This window comes from Cetorhinus maximus, chromosome 5 (assembly GCF_964194155.1).
Source record: "Cetorhinus maximus chromosome 5, sCetMax3.hap1.1, whole genome shotgun sequence".
Taxonomy (NCBI): Eukaryota; Metazoa; Chordata; class Chondrichthyes; order Lamniformes; family Cetorhinidae; genus Cetorhinus; species Cetorhinus maximus.
Genome location: NC_135883.1, coordinates 21,452,168 through 21,466,331, shown reverse-complemented (window position 1 = coordinate 21,466,331; position 14,164 = coordinate 21,452,168). Strand labels below are relative to the sequence as shown.

General features: G+C 39.8%; 1 protein-coding gene across 7 annotated transcripts in view; it reads right to left on the bottom strand.

Moving 5' to 3' along the window:
* Window positions 1–10,757: 10,757 nt before the first annotated feature.
* The window catches only part of LOC144680519 (CYFIP-related Rac1 interactor A), a 144,037-nt gene continuing 140,630 nt past the window's right edge, over window positions 10,758–14,164 (bottom strand). For 5 of the 7 annotated variants that reach the window (XM_078541588.1, XM_078541589.1, XM_078541587.1 and 2 more), the window contains one exon: window positions 10,758–13,776. In XM_078541588.1, coding sequence (XP_078397714.1) covers window positions 13,707–13,776 — 70 coding nt within the window. In that variant the 3' untranslated portion in view covers window positions 10,758–13,706. The remainder of the gene's footprint in view (window positions 13,777–14,164) is intronic. The other 2 variants (XR_013576570.1, XM_078541592.1) reach the window with 2 other exon arrangements.

The following is a 14,164-nucleotide window of genomic DNA, read 5'->3' as shown; positions in this document are numbered from 1 at the left end:
GTAACCACTGCCCTGTTCATAGGGTTAGCCATTTCATCATTCTCCACGGGTGCTGATAGCCAGGATGCAAGAGCACTGAGTTTCAAGGCCATCACTCAGTTCCAAGTGTAAGGGATCATTGACTGCACTCATGTGGCCATTAGAGCTCATTGGGAAATGCCAGCTGCATTTGTAAATTGCTCGGGGTTTCACTCCCTCAATGTTCAAATAGTCTGTGGCCACAGAAAATACCCTGTGCAGGCGCATGCTCGTTTCCCAGGAATTTCTCATCACTCCTTCTTAAGCTACTCCCAGCTCAAGATCTATTTGAGGTACCTGTCCATGTGTAAGATTGGATTCTGGTGACAAGGACCATCCCCTGAAGATATGGCTCATGAAAGCTCTACGTCAGCCTGCAGTTCTGCTGAGTACCGGTACAATGAAGCTCACAGTTCGACCAGGGCTATCATTGAACACACCACGGACTTGCTCAAAATGCGCTTCCGCTGCTTGGATCGGTCTGGCAGAGTACGTGACACAGAGGGTACCCAGGATTATCGTGGTCTGCTGTGGATTACACAACATTGTATTGCAATGAGGAGAGGATTTGGCAGGCGAAGGCATGGAGGAGATGCGGTTCAAAGGTGATATATCTGAAGAAGAGGCCAGAAATGTTGTGGCACCTTTCCAAGGTGCCAGGGTCATGATAAGATGTGCCAGGGCTTCCAGAGCGAACCTCACCTTTCATCAACTCAACTTAGGAAAATGAACTTGGACATAGCTGCTACAAGGAGATCCATATTCTCCTCTTTAAAATCTTCCCTGTACAATCTAATAAAAATCAAATTGCAAAATGAATGATTTGAATTGTGGAAAAAAGGTCTGCAATTTAGATCCATTTTTATTCCTTCTTCATAAAAATCCTGATCCTGGCATCATCACAAGCCAAATATATAACAGGATTTAACACCAGACATAGGAAATGGTCATTCAGGTAGATTGGTTGTGCCCGTGTTTGAGAGACTTGGTCCAACTCAGCTAATGGCGTTGTTGCTCCATTACTCAGTCCAGGTTTGTGTTTAATAACAGTGGACTGAAGAAAGAACTTCAAAAGCAAAAGACAATATATTTGCAAAGGAATCAGTTTGAATTACCAAACTGACACTTTAAAAAAGACTAACATATATGTTCTCTGTGGCTATAGAATGGCTGGTGAACTAAAATAGCCAAGAAATTGCCTTAGGAGAGAATTCCTAGCTCAACTTAAATCAAATTTTTAGAAAAAAGGCACATGAAACAGTTTAGTTTGCTTACCTTGGGGCACAAAACCACATCTGTGAAACAGCCTAAGTTCTTCAGGATTTAATTCTTCTGTACAGGGAAATTTAAACCAATGATCCTCTTCCTAAAATTGTAAAATAGTTGTTTTCTGTATCTTGTGAACATTGTTAAGTTGCTAAGATGCTGTGAAAATAACCTGTTCAATAAGGACAATGCCAAGCCATAAACTGTTGTTGGAGAATGGTCAAGGACAGCAGTTGCTTACTTTAGCACCATTTTGATTTCCATTTACAAGTTTGACAGCACGTTCTTATCATAAATGCAAATTTTAAGTGAATGAAATATGGTCTCCCCTCCCAGTAGTTACAGAAAACCATCAATAATGGAAGAAAATTACAAAACGGCTGAAATCTCTTGTAATATGCCGATAGCATAACATTGATGCCACTCAGTTCTTTGTCTGAATTATCATGTTAAGACTTTAATGCAATCTCTACTTCATAAGCTCATCATTTGATTCTTATTCAGACAGCTTGGGTTCAAATTCCAGCCTTAGCTGACATATATGCTTCAGCTGCAAGAGGACAGTGATGGTTCAAAGCTGAGCCTCATGAAGCAGTACACTCATTTTGGCAAGGAAGAAAGCAATCAACCCTGCTGCTTGAAACTGACACTGTCCATTACAGGGAAACATTAGTGATGGTCAAGGAGATGTCTGTGCCCAGGTCATCCAACTTTTCCAGCAATAGGACAACATGGAGGAAAAAATGCATTAGAAAGGAACATAATGTTGACCAACACAACTTCTGACTGTTGTTTTTACTTAGAGCTAATATAAGTCGAGGTGGGAGACGGTGAACTGCACTAATTAAGGTCTACTGTGCTTCCTCACCCGAGCATTACCTCCCTAATTGAAAGCAAAATGTTTCTCATACACGGCATATGTCAGTAGTGATAATAACCTACAAATAGCTTGTTAAGTAAAGCAAATGAAATTACTGTTGGTTGTACCAGATTACAGTAATGACAGCTATGTTGTAAATAGATCTGAAAAGCAAGAATGTCTCACTTTCTAGGTATCGACATGGAGCGTAACATTAGGCTCATGAAATACATCAATAAACACTCAGGCAAGTGGCTGTGAAGCATTATGTACAGTCTTTCGTTGCCATCAATCAGCTAACACAGTTCAAATCAACTGTTCTGAGGGTTAGTTATTGCTCATTATCAAGGATAGTGCTTGCTAGGCAAACTTGATATTTTCCCTTCCTTGTGGTACAATCAGTTTGTCTGGATAAATGCAAAGGTGAACAAATATTAACTTTCTATTTAACTCTGGTTGTAAATTAATATCTGAAATGTCTACAGATGTGTAAAGCTGAATGAAATGCCTGTTAACAGAAAAACACATTTGTTTTGTGCCTACATCTGTGTGAAATATGGTCATTTAATTAAATTATTAAAGCTTATTTACCCCTATGTAGCTCACAACTGAGGCCACATTTGGAATATTGTTTGATATTTTGGCCACCCTAAATATTTATAAGAAAATATTAGAGAAAATTTGAAAAACAATTCCAAATTTTTTGGGATTTATGGAGAGAGAATCAGAGCTGAACTTGTTTTCACAGGAGAGAAGATTAAAGAGAACCTACAAAATCCCTTTTATGAGAAAACAGAAAAGCTGAGAGGTGTATCTCAATGGCAGTGGAGCATCAGGAAACTCAAGCACACCTGACACAATCCCCTCAACAACTACAAAAAAAAATTCTGAATGAAAATAATAAAGAAAAGCTGCAAATGCTGGAAGTCAGGAGTAAAATCAGAACATACAATTAACACCAGTTGTGTAATCTCTCTAAGCTAAGCCTTCTCTCTGAAGTAAAAATAAAGCATCGGATAACAAGCTTCAATCTGAAACGCGTTTGAAAAAATGTTTAAAATTAATTATTCAGCTTGTTTACCAATCATTTGGAAAAATACAAAACAACAGTGACCAGAATTTTACGCTTCCCGACTGGCGGGTTTTTAGGCGGCGGGAGGTGTTGTGGAGCGGTTGGTGGGGGGGGGGGTGGTGTTGGTTAGCGTGAAATTGAAGGGACAGAATTCCCTAAGATAAAAGCAAAATACTTTGGATGCTGGAAATCTGAAACTAAAAAAAAGAAAATGCTGTAAAAACTCAGCAGGTCTAACAGCATCTGTGGAGAGAGAAACAGAGTTAATGTTTCGAGTCCTTATGACTGCTCTGAAGAAGAGTCATACGGACTTGAAACATTAACTCTGTCTTTCTCTCCACAGATGCTGTTAGACCCGCTGAGTTTTTACAGCATTTTCTGTTTGGGACGGAATTCCCTCCTGGTTCCCAAGCGCCCTGATCAAACTGTGACTTTAGGCAGGGGAGCTCAAGGCGTCTTCTCGGACGGGAAACCTGCCCTTGCCCCAGTTGAGGCCCTAATTAGCCACATAAGGGCCCTTTCTCGCCCAGCCTCAATTTTTAGGATGACAGGAGGATGGAACTTCCATGGGGGAAGCCCAAAAAGGAACATTTACATCTTGGACATGGGCGGAGGGGTGAAGTCATCTCCACCAGAAACCCCCCTCTGAAGTCAGGCAACCCCCCTGAGGTCCAGTGGCCTCCGGGCCTTCCTGCACCACCCCCAACCCTGTCTCTCCCCCAAGACCCTGATCACCCCGTTCGCAGGCCTTCCCTACCCTCCCTGGGACCCCTTGAACTTACCTGGGCCTCTGATGCCCGGGCTTAAGCTCCAACATCCTCCTGCACTACTTCTTCTGTCCGCTGCAGGGACTGGAGAGCTACTCGCTGATCAGATTGGCCGGCAGCTCTCTGAGGCAGGACATCCTCCTGAGTGAGGGGCAGAAGGCCTGCCTGCAGCCACTTAACGCTCATTTGAGCGTGGAATGGCTGCGGGGCACTTGGAGTCGGCAGGGATGTGTTTCCCCCCAACTCTTTGGATGGCAGGAAGCAAGACACTGGCATCCAAAAAATTCAGGCCAGTATGTGGGAAGATGATCTTACATTGAGTGCTCCTGCACTGTAAATGTCTAACTGCAGGATTCTGATGCTGATCAGCACAAGTGAAGTTGATTGTTCTTGGAAAAGCGTCCTTTGCAAGTTCAGGTTTTTGAGATAGATTAAGCCTATACATTAAGATGAATTAAAATACTGAAAGCAAGCAAAAACAATTTTCTGTTGTGAAATATGTATTTAACATGTATTGATGCTAGAAAACATATTTTACTCTTTGCAGACTCAGGAGAAAAATGGTGCTTTGATTTACTTTCTATCTTTTATTAGAGATATGTAATCCCGTCTGGTCATTTGGCATTCAGGAATTCTTAGTAATTTCCCATTGGTAGTTTTCTAGCCATTATAACTTCAATTGAGGCATTCACTACCTTCTCCATTTCAATATGTTGCTGTTCAACCTCCTGCCAAAGTGCGATGTCAGAGTGTGAAAAAGGAAACAAGGGTGTGCAGATGCACCAATTTTATAATCTAATTAGACTATAAAACAATGGTGATGATCCTTTTCTGCTTGAAGTCATTTGAATGTTCCACTGACGGTGCCCATTACAATAATGAATGTGAGTCTTTCCCATTAAAAGTGGATGCATTTTATTGATTCGAGTTTAATCATTCAGAGAATGAAGTGCATGCTAAATATTTCTTCCATTTTATTAGTAACATGCTGTAATTATTTTTAAAACCCATTGAAATATGTATCAACTTCTTAGAAATAATTCAATGATTTAAAAGTTATACCAAGCACGGCCAGGCTCCCAAAAATCAGGATAACAGAACTTTGCACACGTCCCAATGTTGCTCTTTGTAACAAGACGTTTGAGGCTTTACTTAAGTTCAAATCATTAATTTTCCTGCTCTTTTTCCCAGTGAATACTAAGAACCAGTGATGAATATTAAAACATCATGGAGTGAATTTTACATTTCTCGGCAAGGTGTGGGAGGCTGACCCGGAGGTGCACGGTCCATCAACTCCTGCACCGGCCCTTTATACATGGCAATAGAACATGTTGCGGCCAATTAGTGGCCTCTGGGCGAGAAGCCCACTAATTAAAGTGGCACAGGGTTGCTTCCCGACCACAAACCCTTCCCCTTGCTCCCTCCTAAGCTTGCAGTTAGTATCAAGACCAGTTTCTCCTTCCTGTTTTTAAATGCCACACCATAGTAAGGTCTTCCCACTTGAGTTCATATAATGAATAATGTAGTGTTGAATTTTTGGAGGAGCTACATTTACATTGTAATGTGAACAATACTTTGGTGTGAGGGTTTTGAGAATTGGTATGTCATGCGGTAGAGGGGTAATTCTGCAGCCACAGCCGGAATTGTAAAGTTCCCCTGCTCTCAAAGTCAGTCTTTATCAAAAAAGATTTTTAAAAAATGCCATTAGAGATCATACAGACACTGCCATCTTCCCCAACAGAAACTACTGGTACATTCAACCATGGTTCTGGTGGCAGGCCTTGTCCTGCCACACTTTGTGCCACCTTGTTTTAGCTGGCGGAGAAGTGTCCCAAACCTTTTTACATCCAATGCCCAAAAAAATCCAGCAGGCGGTGTAAAATTGAGGACAATTGGAAAATTACTTCTTGCATGAATACTTGAAGATAAGGCCACTGGATCCCCATGCTAGATCTAGAGAGTACACATTCGTCAAAAGTCTATTTATTTTCAACATTCCAGCAAGAGTACAAACTCCCATGTAGCTGCCGGACACAAATGAATACCCCTCCGCTCATCACATTGTGATTTCTAAATCTTTAGAAACATTAAGCAAAGACCAAGTAACTTTCACCGGAAGGAAAAGAAAATTTCTCTTTCAAAACTGGACAAAATTGAGGATTACATGCTACATGAAATAACAATGTGCGTTAAAGAAATAGTTGTACAATCTCCAAATTCTGATAAATGCACAAACTGTCACAGGATCAGTTCTAAGATTGTGCTGCATCCCAATCACATATTTGGCTAACCGCTTTGAGGGGGTTTTGACAAAGCGACCAATTTGAGGAATTCATAAACACAGCTGGTTTATTTAGTCTAATTGTAATTAGATTTAATTTTCCACGAAATGACATTAAGAAGTGACATCAGAGAATAAATGAATGCAATCTATTAAAAAAGATTTGGGATTTCAAAAAAAGTGGCAACAGATACAATAGAATTAACATGTGAAGTTTCCAGCTATCTCAATTTAGTTTACATCCTTTTAGTGAACTTTTTATTTGCAGCAGTTAAATAAAGGTCAGTGGCAGTTTAACAACTATCAAGTTTCTTTGTTGAAAAATAGGCTTGTCAACACTCAACAGTGTCCGTACTTAATTCCACAAGTTGCAGTGTAGAAGTGCTACTTGACTGTGGAAGCTGTGTACTGTAACTTTTCAATGGCACTATTACACTCTCCAATTGAAACTAAATAGATATTTGTCACATGTTTCTGATGATCTGCTTGGGCAACATTAGTACTGTCAGCATGAGCAGGCCTCATTAGTACTAAAGGAATGTTGAAGTTAATCATTGTTCTGTGATCGCCAGGAAATTCTGAATATTAACTTTAAAGCGCCATTGGCATGGTTGATGATGGAGTCGCCAAAATATAAGTTCCAGGTGAGCTTAAATATAAATGTCGGTTGTGAGACGCCAGTTATTTTAAAATTATCTTTCTTAAGATATGGGCATCGCTGGTAAGGCTCTTCAATTGCTGTGGCCCATGTGATGAGGGTACTCCAAAGTGCTCTTAGGTTGGGATTTCCAGGCTTTGGACTCAGCAATGACAATATATTTCAAAGTTGGGATGGTGTGTGAATTGGAGGAGAACTTAGCAGTGATGGTGTTCCAATGCATCTACTGCCCTTAACCTTCTAGGTAGTGGAGATCAAACTGTTGATGAAGCCTTGGTGAGTTGCTGTAGTGTATCCTTCAACTACAGTGCACCAGTGGTTCACTCATCTAGGAAACTGGAGAGTATTCCATCACACTCCAGACTTGTGCCTTGTGGATGGTGGAGAGCATTTCTGGAGTCAGGAGATGAGCCACTTAGCAAATAATAATACCTCAGCCTTTGCTCTTTATGTGGCTGTTTCAGTTGAGTTTCTGGTCAATGGTGACCTGAAGGATGTTGATGGTGGGAGGTTTAGCAATGATATTGCCATTAAATGTCACAGGGAGATTTTTGGGTTCTTGCTTGTTGTTGCCTTGCATTGATGTGGCACAAATGTTCATTCTCAGTTATCAGAACAAGCCTGGATGTTGTCCAAGTCTTGGTGCATGTGGACACAGACTATCATTATGAGGGGTTGCAATGGAGCTGCATATTGTGCAACCAATTTTCAGGTGGATGCTGGTGTTGTAGGTGTACTGGAAAGCTAGTTCTGAAGCACATGTCTTCAGCACTACAGCTGGGTTGCCAGGGGTTGTAGCCTTCACTGTGCCCCTTGCATACAGCCTTTTCTTGCTCCCATGTGTTGTGAATTGAATTGGCTGAAGACTTGACTTCTGCAATGCTGGGGACCTCAGAAGGAGGCCAAGATGGATCCATCCACTTGCTATTTCTGGCTGAAGATGGTTGTGAACATTTTAGCCTGGTCTTTAGTACACATATGCTGGGCTCCTCCATCATTGAGAACAGGGATGTTCATGGCTCTTCCTCCTCTCATTAGTTGCTTAATTGTGCACCACTATTCACAACTAGAAGCGACAGGGGTACAGAGCCTTAACCTGATATGTTGATTGTGGGATCATTTAGCTCTATGCTGCTTTTGCTGTTTAACATGTATTTCCAGGTATGGCTGCTGCTGCTCCTGGCATGCTCCCCAGTACTCATTAAAACAGGTTTGGTCAACTGCCTTGATCATTATGGAGAGGTGAGGGATATGCCAGGCTGAGGGGTTATAGATTCTGCTGACAGTGCACAGCATCTCATGATGCCCAGTTTAGAGTTACTAATCTGTTCTTAATCTATCCCATTTAGCACTGTGATAGAGTCACATGGCACAATGGAGTTTTCATCACAAGAAATGAATGGTGGTCACCGTTCCCTTTAAAATTCTATTGATGTGTGCAGCCAGTATTTATCAATGTGCAGTCTCTCTAAATTTTTTTTGCACAGTATTTAACAGGAGTCAAGGTCTGCATGGAACATTTTAGGCTGCCGCATATGCACACAGTTAGCGGCAAACCATTCTACCAAGAACGGTATGAACACCTGCAAATGGCAGTTGTTAAGGGTGAGGTCAATTAGATTTTCGCTCTGACCAGTGAGATGGAAATCTGCAAGGACGGTGATGAGGAATCTAGAATGTTGATAGGCATGATTCTGTGAATGTGGCTCTGTCAAACTGTAGCTTGACTAATCTGTAGTGCAGTTCCCTCAGTGTTGGCAGCATCCCCACGTTCATGTGGAGGACTTGGCACGTTCACAGGTCTGGATGTATCTTCATTGTGAATGAATTTGAAATCAAGGTTGCAGCTGAGTCGTCCATCTTTCTTTTTCATCATCTTATTTTTGCAGCATTTGCAAAATTTAAGTGCAAACAGGCAAAACATACAGGCGAGGAACAGCCTGACAGCTATGCTCCTGAGGGACCCAACTTCCAAATTTTCTCTAATCTGAGCAACACCCATTGACATTAATCCTTTACTTCCTGTCTCTTAACCAACCTCTGAGCCATATTGTAACATATCCTCTTGCAGCAAGGCTCCTATGAGACATTGGGCCAGAACTTCCAAGGAGTGGCAATCACATTCGGATCGCCACTCCACTCCTTTTTACTTACACTGGAATGGAGTTGCACATTTCTCGCCCGGCCTTCCGACTCAGGCCAGTGAGAAATACAGTGCAGCGGGTTCCTGAGACTTTCTGTGCAGTGTAGGATTGTCAGGGGAAAGAAACTCATGCCCCCTTTTTACAGCACTAACTACTGTAGACCAGGTAAGTTTAAAGGTTACCCAAAAGAGAAGCCAGGGAGAAGGTAAGTGTGTAAGGTAAATGGGTAGGCTGAAGAGTTGGCAGGGGAATCAGGTCAGTGGGAGGGGGGGGAAGAGAGGGGAGTAGGCCAAGTGGGATGGTTAGTGGGGTGGGAATCAGGTGGTCAGTATTAGGTGGGGGAGAGGGATGAGGAGGGCGGGTCACTACTATAGTTAGTTAGGAGTTACAAGTGGTTTTAATTCTAACTTTTCCAGGGTAACTATTTTGCTAAGACAGTCGGAACCATCAGAAATTTCTGATTTAAATCAGAGTATTGGATGGTTCCCACTGCGGGGTAATTGCCAATCAGAAGTTTGAACTTCCCAGGCAACTTCTGCGCAGTCATTGTATGTGGACTTCTGAAGGTCACCCAGCGCGTCTTCTGGAGTACCTCCCGGGTATGATCCCCTCCGGAGATTGGAAATTATGGGCCACAACGTTGAATAAGCTTTCAGGCAAATAACCAAAGACATTTACCCCAAATGAGATGCCCAAGGCTCATTCATAAAAGGTCCTCAGGTCTGCGCTGGTAGCACCTCAGTGGGGTTTTCCCTTGCAAGGTTTTAATCTTGATTGATCTGCCTTGCTGGCAGCAACCCTAAAGCAAGTCCAAGAAGGGAGCGCTTGGAACTGATTGCAGGCCTGCTGCAACCCTACTGGCTCCACAGGGAATATTTAAAAAAAGATTGTTTGTAGCTGCAACTGCTTAGGGTACAGCAACTACTGAAGTATCCTGAGAGGAGTAGGCCTAAGCCAGTTCTGTTCACTGCCAACCAATTGAGTGCAGGGTCCTGAAACCAGTGTTGGATCACTTATTTACAAATGTAAGAGGCTTAATGCTTGTTTTAGGCAGGTGCTTGGGCATGTGTCTTTGCCAATGTGGAGACACTGGTGCCGATACTGAATGGGGTGTAGGACGCTAGTCACCGAAGTTGGCTGTCATTTGGGACATTTTACACATGTAAGATGCATGTGACAAGGCTTCTACCCATGTGACTGACTGTAAATGTTGCTCAAAAAATATTCAGTCACATCTGTGACTTGAACCTTGTTTTGTCTTTCAGATGCTGACCTGCCTGCTGTTCATTTCAAACATTTGCATTCTTCTTGACATATCAGCAAGTATTTCATACAAGGTTTAGAATGAGTGTTGCTGCAATTAGAAAACCAAGGACCAACATTTCTTTTGTGCAGTACATATAATATTAACCACTTTTTAGTTCATTTAGAACACAAAAGCACTTAATAATTTTATGGTGACTTCACATATTCATAATGTACAAAAATAGCTGGTTTCAGCTATAATATGGTAATTGTCTCTGCAAAAAGGCAAAAAATAAACAATTTTTAAAAATCCAGTCTGTCAAACCAGTATTTTAATAGGTTGGGTAAATTCTGAATTAGCAAATTTCCAGCATAATAGTGGGTTTTGAAGTGTGGTACTTCTTGGTAATAATGCTGTTTTAAGGAAGAACAGCAGTAACAGACAAGTTGATTTTTCATTGTTTTTAATCCATTTTAAGTTAGAATTCAAAATACAGAGCAATATACAATGTGTCACAAACAATATCAAAGCTTTTATTACTCATATTAAACTGCAACAATAAATCATAGTGGAATAAGATAGCAAATCTCACATAAGATGAACACTGTTTTAGTACTATGGAATTGAAGTGTCTTGCCACCATTTAAAAGGCCTGACCCTTTAAATCAATGTTCCAACTTTACACACTTTTTAAAGTGGCAATATTACTTCTTTGGGGAATGCATTTAAGCCACATATCCATTTTCCAGTGCATTCAAAATACCATTCAAAAAACAGAATTTTGCCAAATAATTCCTCAAACTTATATTTAATGCTATAATGTGATAATCATGTATTCACAAAAGTTGCTGACTTTCTAATACTGTGCTCGCAACTCTGCAATTTTAATTAAAGGCCGCACTACAAAAGAAATCCTATCATTAGTACTGGAATTGAGACGCTATGGGCTTACAAGTAAAATTTTTGCCTGTTTAAAAGGGACATTCTTGAATCTGACATTACAAGTAAACCCATGCCAACATACTACTACAAAGTATGATGAGCTTGGGTCCTTTTTGACATCTTACACTGCAGTAGTATTCACCTGGCTCAAATCGGTCAGTGTTAAACCGTATCAAATTGTAGCGGCAGAGCTCTCAAGGCACCTAATGTCGTGTTGCCAAATGGATGCAATCAGATTTAACCCCCTTTCTCGCCACTCTGTCACTAAATTCTGTAGGCTATTTATACAAGTGTTAACTTGTACCAGTGGTGTTGGTAACAAACCATGAAAATATTTTCACTTTTCCACAGGTATGCAACATTAATTGCTAGAGTTGGACCTACTATATTACCACTCTTGGTCCAGGCAACTTTGCTGCCATTTTCCCAATAAAATACTCATTGCCATGGAAATAACTGAACATTTCTAGATTTGTAACTCATTATTCTAGTTGTGTTTTAAGAAAGTAAAAACCTTATAAAATTTTAATACTCAACTAACTCCAACCTTATACTCTTTGCAAGTTACTCCAAATGTAATGGAGAGGCCTCATATACATATACAATGCTTCACAATAACAAGAGTTTGAGCATTCAGGTGGCCAATAAAAATCAAACCTGCGAACTTTAACTTTGCTCACATTTAAAAAATATATTCAGAAGGACAATGGGCCATTTGAGTTAGAATCTCAAATGTATAACATGTAAGTAAAATATAATGCTTGGAGAGGGGAATCCGTACTTGCCCCAAGGATATTTTCCTCAGTTCATGATGGTGGCTAGTCACCTCTTCAAGGAGACGAGAGCCAGCTTGCATGACCAAATAGGCAGCCTTAGAAATCCCTACTACCATTGTTACCCTAATAAGAGAAGATAAAATTTTTTTTTTAAATTTAACAATGGTAAACCTGTGGTATAAATAGAATATATTGTTGGCATGCATGTACTATAATTTATACTTTCACACATGATGCTGACTATTCATGACTTTATCAATTGTGGATTATTCACTCAGCCACATTTATGGAAACAAATATTACTATATGGGTTGCTGCGACATATTCCCTATTTGCAGAATACACGTATGCTAGATTTTGTTATAATTCTTATTAAATTGCTTTTAATTTATGTGCACTTCATTCACAGAATGCAACACATGAAATTTTATTGCTTGTATAAAAAATATGCTGAAATAGAAATATAGTTTTGCACCAGTGAAGGAGTTAAAGAAACAGACCGTCTTCTTATAGGCCTATATAACTTTCCTTAAAGTTATTTTGTTCATTCTCCCTTCCTTGCATTTTGCTTCCCCTAGTTATTTTTTGCAGATATTATTCCAGATTTAATATTTGTCCTCAATCATTAAAATTATGTATTTTTATAACACTTTGCAGCATAACACTCATCTATATAACATTTGGACAGAAGATTGATTCATCAGTCTGTAGTACATATTTGGCAAAGACTGAAATTACATTCATCCAAGAGCATGTGACCTTGTACCAATGTTCCCTGTTGCTTACCATGTATATTTATCTTTTTGCATGTGTATTGTATTCCCCTTTCTTTTAGCTGAAAGTGCACATAATGGAAAATGCACAATTTGATATATTTGGAATGCCCATTAAGTCCAGATTAGACTTACAATCTTACTTACGTGTTGTGAAACTCAGAAAAGAAAATCATCTGTAATCCATTAATTGTCTGATTTGAAATGTTAGCACAGAAATAGTGCAGTTAAAATGGTATGGCTTTTTACTGTTAACAGCCTTTTTCAAATTTCATATTCTGTTCATTTTTTACTGATAGATATGCTAAGAGAGTGTAAAAGTGATTCATAACTTCCTTGCTGCAGGCTAGTAAAAGAGATGCTATCTCTTCAAAGCACAAAAGCATGTTTCCAACCAAACATGAGCACCAGATGGAACTAGGTGCATATCTCAATGATCTATGCCCATGGTAGCTGACTGACCAAACACGTATAAGACAATTTGAAAAATCAGCAAGTTTGTGTGTTGATCTTTGTCACAGTAAGAACTGTTTCCCTGAATGCTAAGACACTAAAAACTAGCAAAATTTACAAGAAGATTTGCAGATGTACCGGGTCTTATGGTAATATAGAGAAATTCATACTGGAGCAAAACAGCATTGTACATCAATTCTGCCAAAAACAAACTGCACTTTGCAACATCAAATATAAGGCTGCAGGTATGCTTCATATTATGCTATTTAAAAAGAAAAAAGAAAATTGCCATTCACCAATTTTATTATAAAGGTCTTTCTTCATATGTTAAGTGGTGAGGAGGGAATGGTTATGGTAAATAAGACAAATAAGTATTAACACCAACTTGTATTAAATTATGTAAACATGTACATCTTCTGAGGTCAGGACAGAGATCCTCTTGCCCAAGGAGTTACTGAACCTGAAGCATGGTTCGAATTTGTTTGGATGCTGATTCATCATTCAGGTGTCTTGTGGTGTACCTATGAAATATTCGATAACATATTCATATTATTGAACAAACCAACCAACCACGATAAACAAGACAATGCCTGGCAAGCCAAGGTTTTCAGTTGTTACTTTTGTGAGGATGTGCCCATATCTTTGGGAAATTGGGAACTAAAATGTTAATTTTTAAATGTAGTTTTTTCTGTTCTTCCTGTGGAAAGTACTGCCTCACATAAATAAAACAGTAGCATATAACAATGCAATATAGTTCTCAGAGGTCTTACTTTCATACGAACAGATATGGACACCTTAATTTTTGCCAAGTTATTTACATGTGTTACAGAATTTCTTTTTACATCAATAAACATCTTCTCCAAAGTTTAAACAGGGTTTGGATATATATTAGGTGCAATATAAATATCA